General features: G+C 58.3%; 6 protein-coding genes across 6 annotated transcripts; 3 read left to right on the top strand and 3 right to left on the bottom strand.

Moving 5' to 3' along the window:
- Positions 1-630: 630 nt before the first annotated feature.
- Positions 631-1722, bottom strand: WHR41_04200 (uncharacterized protein; the record flags this gene model as incomplete). The annotated part of the gene is made up of 1 exon (XM_069372806.1): positions 631-1722. One exon carries the CDS (start codon positions 1720-1722, stop codon positions 631-633), a length of 1092 nt encoding a protein of 363 aa, XP_069230151.1.
- A 215-nt stretch (positions 1723-1937) lies between these two features.
- WHR41_04201 (uncharacterized protein) lies at positions 1938-3274 on the top strand (the record flags this gene model as incomplete). Its single annotated transcript, XM_069372807.1, has 4 exons — positions 1938-2237; positions 2297-2389; positions 2452-3161; positions 3253-3274. The coding sequence occupies exons 1-4, from the start codon at positions 2226-2228 to the stop codon at positions 3272-3274; spliced, it is 837 nt and encodes a 278-aa protein (XP_069230152.1). The 5' UTR covers positions 1938-2225.
- Positions 3275-3636: 362 nt separating this feature from the next.
- WHR41_04202 (uncharacterized protein) lies at positions 3637-4644 on the bottom strand (the record flags this gene model as incomplete). The annotated part of the gene is made up of 1 exon (XM_069372808.1): positions 3637-4644. The coding sequence occupies one exon, from the start codon at positions 4642-4644 to the stop codon at positions 3637-3639; it is 1008 nt and encodes a 335-aa protein (XP_069230153.1).
- Positions 4645-5701: 1057 nt separating this feature from the next.
- Positions 5702-6469, top strand: WHR41_04203 (uncharacterized protein; the record flags this gene model as incomplete). Its single annotated transcript, XM_069372809.1, has 2 exons — positions 5702-5935; positions 6002-6469. 2 exons carry the CDS (start codon positions 5702-5704, stop codon positions 6467-6469), a joined length of 702 nt encoding a protein of 233 aa, XP_069230154.1.
- A 59-nt stretch (positions 6470-6528) lies between these two features.
- WHR41_04204 (uncharacterized protein) lies at positions 6529-8865 on the bottom strand (the record flags this gene model as incomplete). Its single annotated transcript, XM_069372810.1, has 2 exons — positions 6529-7248; positions 7337-8865. The coding sequence occupies 2 exons, from the start codon at positions 8863-8865 to the stop codon at positions 6924-6926; spliced, it is 1854 nt and encodes a 617-aa protein (XP_069230155.1). The 3' UTR covers positions 6529-6923.
- A 6413-nt stretch (positions 8866-15278) lies between these two features.
- Positions 15279-19583, top strand: WHR41_04205 (uncharacterized protein; the record flags this gene model as incomplete). Its single annotated transcript, XM_069372811.1, has 1 exon — positions 15279-19583. One exon carries the CDS (start codon positions 15279-15281, stop codon positions 19581-19583), a length of 4305 nt encoding a protein of 1434 aa, XP_069230156.1.
- Between the last annotated feature and the right edge of the window lie 646 nt (positions 19584-20229).

Genomic DNA, 20229 nt, shown 5'->3' on the forward strand with positions numbered 1-20229 from the left:
GTACCATGCGAACCAACGCATAGGGCGTTCCCAGTCATCACTCGTGCTCTGTTCACGGGGATATATGGTCTGTACGTGGTCCACGCAAGGTCTTGAGAGTAAAATTGTTGTACATAGTAGCTACATAGGCGGTCGTCTCCTCCAAGATGATTACAAAATCCCTTCTTTTCATACATTGTACATCACATCCCTCCTCTCGTGCGGAGTCTGTGAGACGTGCAGTTTCCCTTCGCTCTTGCCAGTGAAGGTCTCGTTATGAATGTATTGTTTATCCCTTCCTGCTGGAGATTCCTGCGCTGGTCCAAGTCTATTCACCCGCAATTCTGTGGTTTGTACAAGGCAGAGTACGGCCTCTGGCATGGCTTCAAAGCATTCTCCACTCTCTGCGATGCCGCCTGCCCATACGCCGGTGGTAAAGCAGATCGAAGACGAAATTGGCGTGTCCCAATCGAAGCGCTGGATCAATGCTACCATTCATGCCGCCAGATGATCCTGGGAGTCGAAGCGACTGGTTGCAGGAGTGAGACTTGCTTGAGTCTCTCAGACCGTAGACTCGGATTTTTAGCAAGCAGCAGCGTTCGTCTGCATTTATAGACGGAGGCAAGTGGTAGGATATCGACAACACAGACTTTAAGCCGTGGCTGCCTTCGACTCCCGACCAGTCACATCATCAACGGCATCCTCAAGAGACGGCTGCGGCTTCTCAGACTTCGGCATCCTGGCCTCATGAATAAGCTTGCTCAAGCAAGAGACCAAGCTCTCCTTCTCCTCCGGCTCCGCATTCGCACTGCCCGCCCAACGGATGCGATTCTCCTCATCCACAAGGTACACATACCCCGTCACGTCGTTCAGCAACCCAATCGCCTCCTTCATGACATCCGACACGCCGCGGTACACCATGAAATACCGCCCTTGCTCCTCGAGGCTCCGCGTCCGGCGCAGGTTGCCCTTGAACAGCTGCAGAATCCACCACTTCAGCCAGTTCTCCTCGCGGTTGATCTCCACCACCTGCGCGCAGTCCTTCGCATCCGCCAGCACCTGGTGCAGCGCCGCGTTCTGCTTCGGCGACACGAACGTCGCCGTCTGGTTCACCGCCCACTGGCTGCTCACGATGCTCACGACCGACACCTTGCCCCTCGTCGCCTCGCACGAGTTGCGCCCGTACCCTCTGTATCCGTCTTTCGAGTCGACCCTCGCGGCGTCTTTGCGCAGCGTCTTGCCGAAGAAGTTCGGGAAGAACAGCGCGTGCTCCGCCCGGAACAGCCGCGGCGGCGCGACGAACTGCTTGCCCTTGTGGAAGCGCAGGTTGCTCCAGTCGCGGAAGTACGGCTTGGAGATCTGCTTCGTCATCCGGCTGCGCTTCTGCAAGTGTTTCTCGTAGTTGACGAAGTCGTCGCGGCGCTGGCGCAGGGAGCGCAGGTCGAGCCCCATGTTGTCGCCGGGGACCGGGGGGTAGGGCATTCCGATGGGCCGGCTGAGGGGTGTGGGTTGGAATTCGTCGCTGTCGTCGGGTTGCGCGCGCAGCTTGTAGCCGGGGAGGTCGGTGGGGACGGGTTTGTTGAAGGGAGCTGGGGGAGGGGGTTGTTTTTGCGTGGGTTTGGGGTCTTTTTGCGAGGGTTGCGAGGCGTAGGTTCGACGGTTTGTGAGGGTGCAGGAGGAGCGGGTTTCGGTTAGGGCGAGGAGGCGGAGGGCCTGGAGGCCCAGAGGTGAGGGCGCCTTCATTTTGGCGAAGCTGTTGGTTGGTGTGTTTGGGGGTATAGAGGTGGTAGTTGTTCGTAGCTGGAGCTCGAGATGCCGCGAACTTCCCGATCGGGACTTGGCTGTCCTGCAGCGCGGAGATCCACGCGGGAGTGCCACAAGGGACTTGGAACGCTCAAGGGTCAAGCCACGCGAGCCACGCTCGGCCACGACGTCGACCGATGACGGCCGCGTCGGCGGGCGAGAAGTCGATGGCAACGCGGTCAAAATCCCATGTCAGATCGCGGTGGGCTGCAGACGGCCGATTCTTCCGATCCGATGACCCTGTCATTATCACTACATTCGCCGCTATCAGACTCTTGATCGGCCTTTAGTCAGGTACATGTAGACTTGGTTTGCTTTCTAATCCTTCTGAACGTCCGTCTTTCGTACATCGAACCTCTTTCGTTTCTTTTGAACATAGACGCATAGCCGTCCTGTCAAGTATACCCCCATCGTCTCCTCGGATTAAATAGATTTCAGCAGTCATGGTTCTTATCGTAAGTCTTAGCCTGGTTTCTACGGCCAACACGTACGCCACCATACTAACCCTCCCCAGGCTGTAGGTCAAATCTGCTCGACAGCCTCCATGGAGGAGAACCTAGAACAATGTCGCGTCGTGATCAACAAGGCCGTCGCCGCTGGTGCAAAGGTACGCTACAACGCCACCAACCCAAAACCACAGCACATTCTCACCAACCCCATCACCTCCAGGCCGTCTTCCTCCCCGAAGCAACCGACTACCTCGCCCACAACGCCACCGAATCCCTCTCCCTCTGCCAACCCACCAGCACCTCCCCCCTCGTCCTCGGCCTCCAATCCCTCGCCGCAACCCACTCCCTCCCCATCTCCGTCGGCGTCCACGAACCCTCCTCCTCCTCCCCGGACAAGCTCAAAAACACCCTCCTCTGGATCTCCGAGCGCGGCGAAATCACAAACCGCTACCAGAAACTCCACCTCTTCGACATCGCCCTCCCCAACGGCGGGCCCACGATGCGCGAGTCCGCCAGCGTCGAGCGCGGCGCCGCCCTGCCCGCCCCGTTCCCCACCCCAGCAGGCAAAGTCGGCCCGGCCATCTGCTTCGACCTGCGCTTCGCCGAGCTCGCGCTGCACCACAAGCGCCTGGGCGCGGAGATCCTGCTGTACCCGTCCGCGTTCCACCCGGATACGGGGCGCGTGCACTGGCTGCCGCTGCTGCAGGCGCGGGCGGTCGAGACGCTTTGTTATGTGGTTGCTGCGGCGCAGGTTGGGCGGCATAATGAGGTCAGGAGGAGTTATGGGCATAGTGTGGTTGTCAGTCCGTGGGGGGAGGTGTTGGCTGAGGCGGGCGGGGAGTGGAGGGGTGAGCCGGAGTGTTTGGTTGTGGATGTCGATTTGGAGTATTTGGAGGGCAGGAGGAGGGGGTTGCCGCAGGAGAGGAGGACGTGAGTCTTTGTTTTTTTTTTGTTTTTTTTTTTTCCTTGATGTTTTATTCGGGTGTTTGGCGAGGATGGTTGGCTGACTTGATGATTGTAGGGATCTTTACCCGGAGGTCTAAATTTTGGCCGTCCGATGACTTTCTTTTGAGTGGCACTTTCGTTCGCTCGAAAGGCGCTCAAAGATGAAACGCCGCCGGCTACATGGGGCCAGGAAACGTGCGAGCGAGGCCGTTCAATGGGAGGCCAGTGATAAAACGATCATGCAAGAACGATTCGTACTCTGAAGAGGAGGCGCATCGCAAGAAATGTAGATTTTCCCTTAGACCCTTAGACCTAACAGGGAACCATCAATAAAAATAAACACGACCGTATAGATCACCCCATTTCGTTCCACTAAAGCCCTTCCACCTCCAATCTCACCTTAACCTCAGTCACCCTTAACCAACCCCCAAGCATCACGCACCCTTGATCCCTTCTCTCCTCACAATCTCGCCTTCGCATCCACCCTCCCACCACAAACCCTCTCAAAAACCCCCACCCCCTCACTCCCCAACGCGCTCCCAACCCCTACGACCCTTGCTCCAACCGCCCGCATCCTCTCCGCCCCCTGCAAGTCTCTCACCCCGCCCACACCAATGATCTCCACGCCCCGCAACCCCTCCTCAGCATCCAGCAGCCCTCGCAGAATCCGCACATTCCCCAGCGCCAGCGCGTGCAGCGGGCTGCCCGCCAACCCGCCCGTGCCGGCGCCGGAGGCGGAGGCCAGAGCTGGGGCGCCGGGAGAGGAGGAGGGCGTTGGGGAGAGCAGCAGGGCGGAGCCGAGGGTGTTTGTGGCTGTGAGGAAGTCGACGCAGCAGCGCGGGGCTGTGGATTTGAGCGCGGAGACGAGGGTCGTGAATTGGTCGGCGTAGGTGTAGGGGGGGATTTTGAGGCCGAGGGGGACGGGGCTGTGCGCGCGCGAGGGGGCGAGGAGGGTCAGGTAGGAGAGGAGGGAGGGGAGGGAGTAGGCGGGTGGCGGGAGGGAGGGGATGTTGGGGCAGGAGAGGTTGAGTTCGGCTGCTAGGGGGGTGGTGGGGAGGAGGGCTTGCAGGGCGGTGATTTGTTGGTAGGCTGTGAGGATGTCTTTTGGGGGGCCGGTGATGGAGATTATGAAGGGTTTGGTGGGGTTGTGGTGGGAGGTGGTTATGGTGCGGATGGCGGTGAGGTAGTAAGAAAGAGGGTGTGGGCTGTAGCCGAGGGTGTTGAGGGTTGCGGTTTGCATGGTGGGGGAGGCGGGTTGGTTGTTTGGTTGTGAGGGCGTGTGGGTGGTGGGGTCGAAGAAGGCGAATTGGTGGATGGATGGGTCGTGGTCGAAGCCGTCTAGGAGGCTTGTGCGGGTTGTCACGGCTCCAGTGAAGGGACTGTCGTAGAGGGTTTGGAGGTCGGAGAGGGTTGTTGCCCAGGGGTTGGCGGAGTTGATGACTGGTGGGTTGATTGGTGGGAGGGGCATCTTGGAGGAAGGATATTTGATTGCGACTGAGATTGAACCGGACTATTGAAAGTGATTTTTCCTAATGGATGATAGGTGCGTGCTTGGAGGTCATGTCAAGCTACGTCTCCATGCATGATAGGTACAGAAGCATGAAGTGAGGTCTGCGATAAGCTGCCAGAGAGGTTCTGGAAGCATGCGATAACGAGCCTGAGGCGCCTTGCATTATTGCACTGCACGGCCTTACTGTATGCTTTTTGCAGAAGTGTGGTATGTCTGCTCCATTTGAGGAAATACTCCGGGATGATGATGCTACCAATTATCAAGGATCACTCTCAATGGTACAAGGCATCCTAGGTGGCAGCATTTCTTCCCTCCCACGCCGTCAACCACCAGACGGTAAAATTGGCCGTGGTCAATCGCCGAAGCACGAGCGTGCCGGGGAAAAGTCAAAGCGCGCTCCCAGCTTGGCCCGCAGGCTGACAGTCGACCTTCGCGCTGCCGCCGGATGGCTGGCCCTGCCTCCCGCCACACCATCCGTCGAGCCTCAGTCTCCCATTCGCCGCGCGCTCTCCGCCTCCTCCACCTCCGCCCCCACTATCCGCGCGCAGTCCGTCGTCGCCCTCATGGCCTCATGGCAGCCACGCAGTGCACGCCTACGTCGGCACTCACCCGCACTCGCCTGCAATAATCACCCGCACTCTCCCCCCGGGCTGGCCTGCCGCATGCGATCAGCCCTCGGCCTTTGCTCGACTGCCCTGACCGCCCGCCCTGCTACCAGTCCACTGTCACCCAGACGCCGCAGCTATATAGACAAAATCGAAAACCCTCACGCGCCTTGGGCCATCTGCCTCCTCTCCCATCTTCATATCTACATCGACATCTACATCTCTACATCTCTCCCTCTGCAGCCCTTGCGTCACCCTCGCTCGCCAGTCAAAATCCAAGGATCCCCCAAACTCAATCTACTCCAAACACGAAAGGCAACGCCCGACCTCACATCCCAAGTCTCACTGTCAAACCCCGGGCCGCCCTCTGTCTCTCTCCTCTCCCATTTTACCAAACAACCACCACCAAAATGTCCACCTCGCCCACCCTCCCTCCCACCCCACCAAACGAATCTCCCTCCCCGCAATCCGCCGCCGCCAAACTCTCCGCCGCCGCCATGACCACCACCGACGCCGCCATCCCGCAGCCTCCCACAGAACACCAACACATCTGGGTCATCACTGGCCCCGCCGGCTGCGGCAAGACCTCCGTCGCCGAACACCTGCACGCGACTTTCGGAATGCCCTACTTGGAAGGCGACACTGTAAGTCCCACCTTCTTACCAGCCCCACCCTCCTCTATCCCTCCCCAAACTAACGACATAAACCAGTACCACACCCCAACCAACATCGCCAAAATGGCCCACGGCTCCCCCCTCACCGACGCCGACCGCTGGGACTGGCTCATCCTCCTCCGCGACACCGCCATCCGCACCCTGCTGCAACCTCTCTCCTTCCCCTCCGCCAACCCCGCCTCCCGCCCCGCAGGCGTCATCCTGACTTGCTCCGCCCTCAAGCGCAAGTACCGCGACATCCTCCGCCTGGCCTCGCTGCAGCACCCGCACATCAAGGTGCATTTCATCTTCTTGCGCGCGACGGAGGCCCTGCTCATGGACCGCGTGCGCGCGCGCAAGAACCATTACATGAAGGATTATATGGTCCGGAGCCAGTTTGAGAGTCTGGAGGCGCCGGGCGAGGACGAGGGGGATGTTGTTGGCGTCGAGGCGGGGGGTAGCAGTGAGGTTGTGAGGGGGTTGGCGGGGGAGGTTGTGGGTGGGGTTATGGGGGTTGATGTGTGATTTGGTTTCTTGTGATTTGGTTTCATTTTTGTTTTTTGTTTTCTTTTTTTTTGTTTTCTTCTTTTTGGGTGAGGTGTTTGAGGCGCCTCGACGGATTCCTCTTTTGCTTCTTCTTCTTCTTTTTTGGGGGGTTTTTCTTTTTCTTTTTGTTGTGATACCGCCCTCTCTGTCCTCATGTCAGGACGAGTGGCGACCGAGGCAGGTTGCGTCTCGAATTGGGAAAATTGGTCAAAACGGCTGGCTGGCTGGCTGGCTCGCAGGGAGGGAGACAGAGAGCCATCGCTTGTATGCGATATGATATATACCATACCACAGAGTAGAGAGTTAAAACCAAGCGGAGTAGACCGATCCACTCAGATCGTCCTCCATAGACTTATCATATCCCATCCCATCTTCTGCCCCTCCAAGATTTCTCTTACAGTTCGCGCGCAAGACCTGCGCGAGGAGTAGAGCTCTACTCAACCCCAACCCTTTCCCTCCTCCTGCTCTCTCCACCCATCCCTTCCCCGAGATGATGACTCCCGCTCCACTCCACCCCGCCCGAGCTCGACGCAACTATCTCCAGCGCCCGCAACACAGCCCTCTTCCTATCCAGCGCGTCGCGGTCGCTGCTCGTCCGCGCCGGGATCGCGAGCGGGCGCGGAGTCGGTTTCGTCCGTTGATGCGTCGTTCGCGTCGCGCGAGACGAAGTCGGTGTCGTTGAAGGGTACGGTTTGCGCGGAATCGAAGACGAGCGCGGTGGGATTTCAACCCCGGCAGGAGCGGTGGGGATGCTGATTCTGTGACGCGAATCAGCACCTCTCTCTTTGCTTCTTTCTTTCTTCTCTTTCCTCTGCCAAAGCGAAGGGAAGCCTCGGGCGCTCTCACCGTCCAGGCCGCACGTACCCGTCCCCTAACCTCTCCGGTCCACCTCCACCTCCACCCCCGCTCTCGCCGCTCCCGCTCGCGCTCCGCAAACCCCTCTTCCGCCTCCTCTCAACCTCCCTCTCCGCCCTCTCCACCGCCGCGCGCTTCGCCGCTTTCTCGCTCTTGCTGCTCCCGGCCACACTGGCCGGCGGCGAAGAGAGCGTCGTCGGAGCCGTGCCGGCCGTTTTGCTGGTCGTCGTGTTGGTGGCGCGGTCGTTTTCGCGCTCGGACGTCTCGCGCGAGGGGTCTTCGGGGACGGTCGAGAGGCGGTCGGGCGTGCTGCGGGCGTGGTCGCGGAGGGTGGGGAAGGGGAGGGGCGCGGTGCTTGCGCTTGGGTTCGGGGGGGAGAGGGCGATTGTGCGGTCGATGGGGAGGGACTGGTGGGGGGCGGGAGGGAGGGGTTTGTTGGGCGCTGTGCTAGTGATGGTGGTGGTGGATGGTGGTCTATGGTTGTTGCCATTGCCGTTGCTGTTGCTGTTGTTTTTGGGGCTGGACTCATTCGACCCCCGCTTCACGATTCCGCCCAGCGCTTGCACGATGGCCGCGGCGTCGGCGAACTCGTCGTCGTCCAGGCCTTCGCTGGACGCGTAGACTTCTTTGATCGTCCGCGCGGCGAGGGCCCGCGATTGCTGGTGCTCTTTCTGGCAGTCCCAGAGGAAGGCGGCGTGCTCGAGCGTGACGGCTAGGCGGAGGGCGTGCGCGGGTTGCAGGAGCGTGGTGGCGAGGTGTTGTGTCGTTTCGAAGTGTTCGCGGGCCATGGGAACGAAATTTAGAGGTGGTAGGAGGAAGGAGGCGGCGGCTTGTGGGGAGGGGATCTTGATTGGCTTTAGGCCTGGAGGGCGAGAGGGCGTTCGTGTCGCTTCAGGTGGGAGAGGTGGAAGGGCTTCTGAGGGAGGAGGCGACATCGGCGAGGCGTATGGGTTGGTGATGTAGGATGTTTCCGATGTCATCGAGGGAATGGGGTCTCTCAGCCCGCCCTTGCTGGACCGTCGCCGTCTTGCGCCGTTGCTTCCCTTGGAGTTGCCGGGCGATTTGCTTGATGGTCGTCCTGATTGACTGCTGTTCTGCTTGGGTGAGCGGTTGTTACTTGAGGGAGGGCTTCCCGAGGAGCTCGACCATCTCCGGGTGCCGTTCACAGGTGGGTGGTTGTGAAACAAGCAGAATACATGATAGAGCGATGCCCGCAATTTCGATGCCATTACTTGGCATTCAGCACCTTGCTCGCCATGTTCACAGTATGGCAAGATGTAGACCTCTGTGATTGAGAGACCTTCACGCGCCAGCCAAATAATTTGATGGTACAGCTGCAACGATTTCGTATCTCTGGTAATGTCGAGCTTGCGGAGCTTCTTGGCGCGATAGAGCTTTTGTGAGAGCAGGATCGATAATCCAAGGACCTGGTACAGCGACGCTGCGAGTAGAGGGTTGTCTTTCTCGGTTTGTCCGGCCAGTCGTCCCAGAATCTTTTCCTCGATCTGTGTAATGGCCATTGAGGGTGGTGCCTGTTTGGCGGTGGTCGTAGGATTGAAATATCCTTAGGGTATCGCTATTAGTATTACAAACAGGCGCAGAAATGGCGATTCGCGGTCGTAACGTCGTCAGCGTATCGTGTCAGTCCCAGCCACACCGCATGCAGCAGTTCGAACCAGTCAGGTAGCGTTATCAGCCTCGAGGTAGCGATTGGTTCAGAAGAGACCAGTCCGAATATAAATCGCCTAGCTTGCGATCAAAATGATTGTCCAGATATGTACAGAGCCGTGCGATACAAGAAGTCGACGAAGAACGCTGGACCAAAAATAAGAAATCCAGACCAGGCCAGTGGACGGCAATCCGGATGTGCAAGACAACGATGCGAACCCCGGTCCCGGTTCACAGTCGAAATAGTAACGAGCCCGACGAACGCCTCAATCCTGGTGCGAGGCTTTCTGGTCAAGCGTACCCACCGCGAGGGTCGATCGACCTGTCACGGTGGAAGCGAAGCGAGAAGTCGCTGTGATTCGCGGACTGTGGGAACAAAAGAACCAATGGCCAAGCAAAGTGGACGACGACAATGTGGCGTGGCGGGCGTGAAGCAGCCTGGGGCCCGTCACACGTGGAGGTCTGAGAGAGCAGGGAGGTGGGCGATGATGTCGAGGTGCAGGCGCATCCTATGGTGGGTTGCTTCGCTGGCGTCGTGGCTGAGGTGTGAAGTTCGCAGAGGATGCGTTCGTCGATCGCGCGGCCGGCAGCGGTGGTAGCAGGTGGACTAAGGTACTGTGGCAGTCAAGCGCTGGCCGAGGCACCGCAGCCCAATGGCTTCACTGCTGCTCCCTGAAAGAGCCGGAGGTCGCGCGCGCGTACTGGCCGGTATCGATGGTGGGCCCGAACGAAGCTAGCGAAGGATTATGCGGTGTTCACAGCAGCAGCGCTTGCCCGAGCCGTGGCTGCTGCAGTCGAATCCCTCGAATTGCTGGTCGCGTCCCGGCGCCGCGCAGAAAAGTGCAAAAGCCGAGGAGTCACCCGCGCTGGCAGCAGGGCGGCATGGTGGGTATTGTATTGCAGATCAACACGGCGACGGCGTCAGCGGGGACACGCGACAGGTGACGGAGGGACAAGGAGAAAGCGAGGCGGCGAGACGGCGAACATGGCAGCGAGATGAAGAGGCCTGGCGCGGTGGGCGGGCGTGCGGCGCATTGGGACGATGGCCGGTGTGCAATCTACTGCGGCGGCGGAAAGGTGCATCGGTGCATGCGCTGCATCGTAGCGCATTCTGCGTGCAGACCTGGACTCCGCTATGCTGCAGGCAGCGACGGCGTGCGACGTGGCGTGGCGCGCAAGAAGCTCGCCGCCGTCGTCGCGCCCGCTGCAAACCGCTGCCCTGCCGTGCGGAGATGACAGCGCATAGGGCAGGCCGGCCGTCCCCTCTGATGAATAGCGATCCAGTCGACTGCCTCATCGAGAGTGCGTCTGCAATAGAGCTGACGTCTGCTCTCGCGCTCTCACCCTCGCCGGCAACCCTGCCCTTCGGCGGCACTCACCCGACCGCGACCAGGATGTGGCATCAGGCGCGCGAGTCGGTGAGCTGCTGGGCAAAAGTCTGATCCGCCGCATCGGCTACGGACATGGCAGCATGCGCAGGGCCCGCCGTGTACGGGGTATGTCGTGTGCTGGCGGCAGGCATGAGAGCACCATCCTACCACCACCACCAGCGAGCACGAGATGATGTCGAGCCTGCCAACAACGTGGTCGCATCCAGACTTTGCGCCAAAGTGAGACAACCCCCACCTCCCCACGAGCTCGTCGAAACGTACCACACACGTGTCTGTCGTGTGCGAACCGGACTTTATATCACATCACGCTCCTGTGAGACAGCATCACCGTCATGGCTTGCTTTTCCCACCACTGCAGGCACCGATGCGCGGCGAATGCTGCCTATTGCAGGACGCGCGCGGCAAACTCTTACGCGCTTCTCGCGCCTCCAATGGCGAAATCCTACCTGCGCCTCAAGTGCCGACTACTTCGATACACTCGCCAAATCCCGACGTGGCCGCTCGCTACTCGCCCCAGCATACTACTGCAACGACGCGGCGTGCTGCGAGTGCGATAGCCACTTTTGCCACGCCCGTCTGATCTACAGTGAGCTTGAACCGATCCAAATGAGAGACACATTTTACAAGTAGATGAACACTTATTAATGTGCGCCGTTTCTCGCTTCGGCACTTCGCTCCGCGCATATATGCAGGTCTTGCCGGGCTATCCAGGATGCTGGAGTTCCAGCCACGCGAGGTGACACTATATTCAGGCGGTGAGGCACGTGACTTTTGTGAGTCGCGATAACTTTAATAATAAGCAGGAGCTGAGTGCAGACCCTACGATTTGTGTACGAGCATGAGCGGCCTTGTTACTTGGGATAATTCAACTCGGCGTCGGCATTCTTCTATCCGAGATATGATACGCCACTCCAGGAGATCCCATGCCAAAATCCCCGAGCATTGGCTTATCACGGAAAACTCATGCCGCCACCATCACCCCGACTCCAAGTAACCCTTGGAATAGCGAAGATTCGGTATAGCGGAGCCAATCTCTTTATCACAACTTCCCAGCCTCCCTTCCAAACCAGGGCAACACACGACTCGCAAACAACTCTTCACCGCTCCGTACTTCCCTTGCCTGGAACCCATCTTGCATCCTCAATCAAACATGGACACTGCCACTGTTACGCCGTCACAGCGTCAGACAAATCGCAACACGCATTGGCAAAGACCAGGCAAACTTCTCAACATCTCTGCCTTGATACCTTACACCCAATGTTTGCATCCAGCAAATACTCGAACAAACTCGCTCTCATCCCCAGCGCCGGCTACCTGCATCGCGGCATCAATCCGACACTCCCTCCGTCGCCCGACCGGACGCTTACAGACGCGATCCCTCGTTCATCGGGGTTCGGATGTCGCGTTCCTTAGGTCCCGCCGGAAGGCACGGCTATGCGAGTCCTGGTGAAATCCTCTCCGAAATGTCGTTGTAGTTCGCCGGGCCGGTAGAGCCGTCGCCGGGGCAGAGTTCGCGATATCTAAGCACTTCTATCATCTATCTCTCTGCACTCGGCGAAGGCGCGAATCTTGAAAGGTAGGTCACCGAGGTCGTTTGCTTGCTTACGCTCGAAGAACCCCAACATGGGACGGCTTCTTTGCTCTTCTCCCACTCTCATTCATGGTGCAATGTGCGGCCGAAGGTAAGACAGCATGGCGACGTTACGCCGTCCAGTCCAGGATGGAGACTTTTTGGTTGTTTGGCTATCTCGTTGAGTCGATACACAGTGCCGCGACCGGAAAATCTCCTTCCTCGCTCCTCCTCTTGCAAAATGTCGTACAATTGCTTTGTCGCTGCTGTGGCCTTGTCTGGAGCAGGCAAATACCAAATTCTTTCTCGCGCAGGGTCGGCGAGGAGAGATAATATAAATCATAGGTAGGAGGGTCGTCGTTCAATCGCATCTCACACACCACAGCAGGTCAGATCAGATCAATCCCACCAGCAAAGAAAACAACAGCAATACCAATCAATCCCTTGAACAAATTCCGAATCACCACACCACCATACCACCAACACCCGTACGCCCCTTCCCCTCCTCCCCTTCGATCCAACTCACTAACCCCATCCCAAGAAGCGAAAGCCGCAACAATGTGCAAATACTACGCCCACTCCCACTCCTGCGGCCACACCAAGACCGTCTTCGCCGCTTTCTGCGCCCCCGCCGCTCTAGCGCAGCGCGCTTGCCCTCGAGGCGGCGGAGGGGAAATCTGGGCGACTGTCAAGGTCGAGGCCAGGTGTGGGGGGTGTTGGGAGGAGGGGGGCGTGGATGGGGAGGAGAGGGAGAGGAGAGGTGGGAGGGGGGTTAGGGTTGGGGTTGGGAGGGGTGGGAGGGGAGGAGGAAGGAGGTGAAGTTCGATGGGGGGTGAGGGGTGAGGGGCGGTGGCTTTGCTTGCTTCTGGTTTTGTTCTCTTTTACGACATCTTAGCGATTCGTTGCATGGAATTTCATGTGTTTAGCGATAGGGATGGGGTATAGAGGAGTTTTCCGATTCGCTAGATGATTTGGTCTGTCATCGAACCGCTTGCATCTTCGGCTGTCGCATTATAGGGGAAACTTGTGAAAGCGCAGGGCGGAGTGCAGGCATCACGTGCCCCCAATAGATTGTAAGCCTTACGGATCGGCTTTGAGTGTGGCAGTGTTCGTCTGGGAGGCGCAATTGTGATCTTGCTGCATATGAGGACATCGATAACCGGCATGAATGGATGGGGTCGTAGCTTTGGATGGATGACTTGAACTGAAAATGGGCCATGAGCAGCATCGCAACCCTTTCGGTCGACGCACTACATTGGGAATATTGGCAGAGTACTACTGAGCACGGCATATTCTCTGTATGCAATGAAGCAAAGCATCACTTCACGTATACAAGCGACGAAACTGTGGTCAGTGGAAGTACGGATTACCCCAACCCTAACCCTACGATATAGGGTAGAACTTTCAGCAGCTCGGCTAAGAATCGGACGGACGGGCTCGCAACCCTCCTGATAAAGCAAAGACAAAACCCTCGCGGATCCTCGAGCAGAGGCCGATCCCGAGCTCCGAGTGGGCATGCATGCACTGCCTACTCGCCTCTGATAACCTGAGGCGCAATTAACCTACAGCCTGTATTTTTCTCTGAAACTCTACCAATCTCCCCAAAAAGGCTCGAAGCATAACTCCCGCCCAGGCTTTCCAAGCAAGCCCAAGCATTCCGCCGGGCGTGCTTTTCTGCCCTCCGTTGCCAGAGCATCGAGGCTTGCAGGCCAAGAAGTGCACGACCGGAATGGCGATGGCGATGGCCGACTACTGGTCATCGATCGTTGCACGACCGGCTGCTTGGCGCATACTGGAGAGCCCACGCGCTGCTGTTGCGTGACGGACTGGTTGCCGCTGGCGTCAGTGAGTGACATTTCGAGGTGGATCTGTGCTTTGTGAGCAGAGATAGGGAGAATTGTTGATGGCTCGCAAAGGTCTTGATGACGGGAGACCGGGGTGTTTCACGAGCGAGGGTTCTTCGAATGTTCGCATCGTATATACGTGTGAGCAAATACGAACAAGCGGCCGTCGTTTGACGTCGACGGTGTTCATACTCCAGAGCAGCAGGTTCCCCTTTCCACCTACCGACGGTCGGACGCAACCGTTTGTTGGCCGTGCTCTATCCACATAAAAGTGTCCCCAGTCGAATGGCGGGCGCTAATTGATCAAGCCCGCGGCAGCCAAGCACGGCCGCTTGTTTCAAGGGTTAGACGTTGCAGCGATGACAGACGAGATTGCAGCGCATCCCATGTGTTTGATGAGCGTTGCTGTGATTGCTCGCGGCCAGAAATGCCAGCCGCCCGGCGCATGTTGATCTCACAGGCCACTCTCGCACGCCTCACTGTCTCTCGGCGCCAGGCGGGAGCCATGAACACCATCGATGCCAGTTTGACAAACCGCGATGCGCGATATAAGGTTGCCGCAATGGGGCTGTGTAAAGGCTTGGCCTTCTCGTCTAGAACCTAGCATCCGCCTCTCTACACTCTGTGCTCGCCGGTGCAACTGACGATTCCGCACATCTTGCACATCTTCTTTCGCGCCTGTGCTCCGTTGTTGACCTTCGGATCGAGTCCCATTTCGCTCGCGCGACTCGTCTTGCTGCGCGGTCCTGACTCCCGTGGGCACCCCGGTCCTGCGCCTCCCGACTTGTTGATATCGAGGGGAAGCTCCCTACAAGCTCGACCACGCAGCCCATACGGTGTCGCCACATATCGCTGCGCGCATTTCCAACGCATTCACCGCGCCGCTCCTCCGATTCGTGACTGCGACGTAGTGCTGGCGTTGGGCAGATCCCCACTCCTTCACTGCTGACACCGTTCGCCAGCGACTCGGCCAAGCGCGGGCACTATCAGTGCACAGCCTCAAATAGCTTTAGCGACATCAAGGACTCAAGGCTTACCAAACCCCGGGCAAATTGCAGCACGACACCACCGTTGCCTCTCTGACGAAACCTCCTATACGTCTTGCTCTGCCACTGCCGCTTTCTGGGGAAGCGCGAGAGTCGGACTGCTCGCCACCAGCACAGCCTGCCGCAGCTGAACTGGACTCGTACTTTCTCTGGCCATTCACCTCGGATTCGCTGGGATCGGCCTTTCCGTGTTTGCTGCCTGCGATCTGACGACGACATTCGTTACTCCGCCTTGTCATTTTTTCAGGCGAAGGCAAATCTCGCAGTATTGCTGACAGGCCTCCCATCAGCATTCCCTCTTCAGCTCCCTGGTGACACATATGGACCTGCGTTCTCGTACTCCTTGACAGCTCAGGCATACCGAAAGCCTCCTTGCTTACGCATACCCACGGTTGATCGCACGATTCAGCCATAATGTCTTCACCACCTCCAGGCGGCCAGAGTCGCCGGCCCAGAGCGCCCACTATCACTATCGACACATCCGCCGTTGGGCGATCATCAGAGAACTTGGTACAGCCAGAGCAGGACCGCAGGCAAACCAGCGCCGAGGGATCATCTCCAATGCTACGACCGACCACCGGAAACTCAACACCCCCAGAGCTGCGCAAGAGCGGTAGCTTCGAAAGCCGAGAATCACGACCGACCAGCCCACACAACATCTCCTCACCAACACAAGTCAGCCACCCTCAGAACTTCCTCGCGGTCCCCGTACAGCGGAAAAGAGGAGGCAGCGTCGACACCGATGGAGGCGACACCGTTTCCACCACGGACACGACCTACGTCGGCACCGACCACCAGTCGCCGAAGGTCTTCGGCGCGGACGATGTGAAGCATGGAGCCGGCGACCACCCCGTACTGAGCGACAAGGAGGCGCTGAAGCCGGATCCTGGAACCGAGGCCGACTTTGAAAGAGAGAACAACCCGTTCGCGTTCGCGCCTGGACACATGACGAAGCTGCTGAATCCGAAGAGCTTGGGCGCATTTCATGCTATGGGTGGATTGACCGGACTCGAGAAGGGCTTGAGGTCGGATCGGAACAGTGGTCTCAGCGTGGACGAGGAAGAGCTGGACGGCCGCGTGACGTTCGAGGACGCCACTGCGGCCACGAGCCCAGCGGAGTCGGATAACACTAAGGTCGCGGCGCCGCCTAGGACAAACTCGCACGCGGGAGCCGGCACACAGCAGGGATCGTACCAGGATCGCAAGCGCATTTTCAACGATAACCGCTTGCCCGAACGCAAGGCGAAGAATATCTTCCAGCTTGCGTGGATGGCGTACAATGACAAGATTCTGATCTTGCTTACGGTTGCGGCGGCGATTGCGCTCGCTCTTGGTATCTATCAAGCTGTCGGCCAGCCGCATCCTCCCGGAGAGCCCGGTGTCGAGTGGGTTGAGGGTGTCGCCATCATCGTCGCTATCGTCGTCGTTGTTTCGGTAGGCGCGCTCAATGACTGGCAGAAGGAACGGCAATTCGTCAAATTGAACAAGAAGAAGGACGCGAGAAACGTCCAGGTCATTCGCTCTGGAAAGGCTCAGGAAATCAGCGTGCACGATCTTTTGGTTGGGGATCTCATGGTTATCGAGCCTGGTGACATCCTGCCGGTCGACGGCATTTACGTCACGGGCCACAGTGTCAAATGCGACGAATCGTCAGCGACCGGAGAATCCGATATTCTCAAGAAGGTCGGCGCAGACGAGGTTTACAGAGCGATGGAGAACAACGAGAATCTTAGGAAGATGGACCCGTTTATGATCTCCGGCGCCAAAGTCACCGAGGGTTTCGGCCGCATGATCGTCACGGCTACTGGTATTCATTCGTCCTACGGAAAAACCATGCTCGCCCTCCGCGAGGATAACGAGGCCACTCCACTGCAGATGAAGCTCAACAACCTCGCCGAGTACATCGCGAAGCTTGGTAGCGCTGCCGCTCTGCTCCTCTTCGTCGTGCTTCTCATCAAGTTCCTTGCGCAGCTGCCTGGGAACAACGACTCGCCTGCCGACAAGGGTCAGCGCTTCTTGGACATTCTTATCGTCGCTGTCACTATCGTTGTTGTTGCCGTCCCCGAGGGTCTGCCGCTCGCGGTGACATTGGCTCTGGCTTTTGCCACGAAGCGAATGCTGAAGGACAACAACCTCGTTCGTGTGATGCGATCCTGTGAGACTATGGGCAATGCAACCTGTGTGTGTTCAGACAAGACTGGTACTCTTACGCAAAACGTCATGACGGTCGTGGCCGGCTCGATTGGGACTTCTAGTAGATTCAACAATCGCGCCGACACGCAGGTCGAGGCTGGAAAGGCTATTGACGAGCCCGAACAGGCACACGACGACGTCGATGACGTGACTGCTCCCGAGTTCGTCAAGACTCTGTCGGAGGATACTGCCACCCTCTGGAAGGACGCGATCGCCATTAACTCGACTGCTTTCGAGGCCGAAGAGGAGGGCAAGATGGTCTACGTCGGCTCCAAGACGGAGACCGCCCTGCTCGGTTTTGCTCGTGACTTCCTCGGCATGGACAAGATCGCTATTGAGCGCAGCAATGCCGAGATCGTGCAGCTGATTCCTTTTGATTCTGGACGCAAGTGCATGGGTGTCGTCGTCAAGCTTCCCACTGGTGGCTACCGCTTGCTCGTCAAGGGTGCCAGTGAGATCATGCTCAGGCACTGCAAGCACATCATCCGCGACCCGACCATGGGCAACGAGTCTACGCCGCTGTCTAGCCATAACAAGGAGATGCTCGAGCACCTCATCGACGCCTACGCCTCCAGGTCCCTCCGCACGATCGGCTTCATCCACCGCGATTTCGAGGCGTGGCCGCCTAAGGGAGCGCGCCGCGCCGAGGACGACCGGACCCAAGCCGTTTTCGAGGACGTCTGCAAGGACATGGTCTTCCTCGGGCTCGTCGGAATCCAGGACCCGCTGCGTCCCGGTGTCTCCGAGTCTGTCGCTGATTGTATCAAGGCCGGTGTCTTCCCTCGAATGGTCACGGGTGACAATATCAACACTGCGAAGGCTATTGCTAAGGAGTGCGGTATCTACACTGCTGGTGGTCTTGCTCTCGAGGGTCCGGATTTCAGGAAGATGAGCAAGCATGAGCAGCGCGAGATCATCCCTAAGCTGCAGGTTCTCGCTCGTTCTTCTCCTGAGGATAAGCGAATTCTGGTTAGGCGTCTTAAGGAGATGGGAGAAACTGTTGCCGTCACTGGCGATGGTACCAACGATGCGCCTGCGCTTAAGGCCGCTGATGTTGGTTTCTCTATGAATATCGCCGGAACTGAAGTCGCCAAAGAGGCTTCTGATATTATTCTTATGGACGACAACTTCACGTCGATTGTCAAGGCGCTTATGTGGGGTCGCGCTGTCAACGATGCGGTCAGGAAGTTCTTGCAATTCCAGATCACGGTCAACATTACTGCCGTGTTGCTTGCGTTCATCACTGCCGTCGCTTCTGACCAGGAGGAGTCAGTTCTCACTGCCGTTCAACTGCTCTGGGTCAACCTGATCATGGATACCATGGCCGCCTTGGCTCTCGCGACTGATCCACCGACTCGCAAGATCCTGGACCGCAAGCCTGATCCTAAGTCTGCACCGCTCATTTCTGTCACCATGTGGAAGATGATTCTCGGCCAAGCTATCTACCAGCTCGTTATCACTCTCGTTCTTAACTTTGCAGGCCCCAAGATCTTTCACTACGATGGCGAGGACGAGATGGAGCAGCTGCAGACCATGGTTTTCAACACCTTCGTTTGGATGCAGATCTTCAACTCCCTCAACAACCGTCGTCTTGACAACAAGTTCAACATCTTCGAAGGCATCCAGCGTAACTGGTTCTTCGCGGGCATCTTCCTCATCATGGTCGGCGGTCAAACCCTCATTATCTTCGTCGGTGGCCGCGCCTTCCAGGTCCGCAGGCAGTTCGGCGACCAGTGGGGCGTCGCCATCGTCCTTGGCGCCATCTCCATTCCCATCGGTATCGTCATCCGCCTCATCCCCAACGAACTGGTCGTCAAGCTAGTCCCGCCCTTCATCAAGCGCTGGGTCAACAGGCCCAAGAAAGACGAGCTCATCGTCACCGACGAGGAGAACCCCTGGCAATTCAACCAAGGTCTCATGGACATCAAGGAGGAACTCGCCTGGCTCCGCAAATACAAGGGCGGCCGCCTGCGCTCCCTCCGCTTCGCCGTCTCCCACCCCAAGGAACTCCTCCTCGGCTCGCGCTCGCCCAGCCGCTCTCGCGCCTCCTCCGACGCCCCCGGTACACCCCACTTCGACGCTTCGCAAGAAGGCGACTCCGCCTCTCAACTCTCCCACTCCCCCGCCCCGCCCACCCCGGACTCCCGCCGCCGCCGCAACCGCTCCCGCTCCGGCTCAAACGTCGCTTTCGCCGGCGCCGCCATGGCCGGCATCGTCGCGGGCTCCATCGGCGGCTGGTCGCCCATCGAGCGCGGCCGCGGCGACAACGACAGCTTGCGCTTCGCTCGCGAGCGCTCGAAGAGCGATCTCAGTCGCGAGGTCAGGAGGTCTGCAGAGGTGCATCCGGAGACGCGCGAGGGCGATCCCGTCGTTGTTCGCGATCCGGTCGTGAGTGCTGCGGAGGAGGGCGCGATGCATCCGCCTAGTCAGGCGAATGAGACGACGCCGGCGTTTGGGCTGGGGCCGTTTGGGGATCAGCCGCCGTCGACGATGGGGGATGAGGGGAGGAAAGATGGGAAGGATTGAAGGGGCTGATTGACGCTGCTGTCGCGCTCTATCGATCACTTCGTTCAAATTGTAGGGAGGCGATGCTGGCCTCCCGACGTTCACTAGAACCACATTTCCTCATTTTGCGGCGCTTGTCGAAGTGCCGCAACCACATCATTGTTATTTTCCTTTTTCATTGCATTAGCGACCCCCGGCGTCTTTCTTTTTTTTCGGTTTATGGAAGGGCATATTACCAGACAGACAGACAAGCAGGCACACAGGGGATGGAGGAATCGGAAGGAAGGAAGAAACGCTCCCGGCAACGCAAACGCTATTCACAATCGCTTGCGTCGGGAAGGAGAAAATCGTTTTGAAGCGAAAAGGGATTCACAGGACGGGAAGGTGCGAGTTGGTGCTTTCTTTTCGATTCTGAACCTTCGGTTTGTAGATATCCTTTTTGTCTGGCATTGAAGGTCTTCGTTGACGTTCACTTTGCTTCCTTTCATCTGGCATTTTCAGTACCGCAACCATGGACATACATGCTGGCGTTTGCGCGCTAGTGATGCACCTGCTCGCTTAGGGGAGGCGATGCATGAGCTCTGTCTCGATCGGATCCTCTCACCTGATGCTTATAAGGTCCTTGCAGTCTCAGCCTTCTCGTTCAGCCTTCTCTCTCAGCCTTCTA

This window comes from Cladosporium halotolerans, assembly GCF_011745625.1.
Source record: "Cladosporium halotolerans strain TM138-S3 chromosome Unknown Sca12, whole genome shotgun sequence".
Taxonomy (NCBI): Eukaryota; Fungi; Ascomycota; class Dothideomycetes; order Cladosporiales; family Cladosporiaceae; genus Cladosporium; species Cladosporium halotolerans.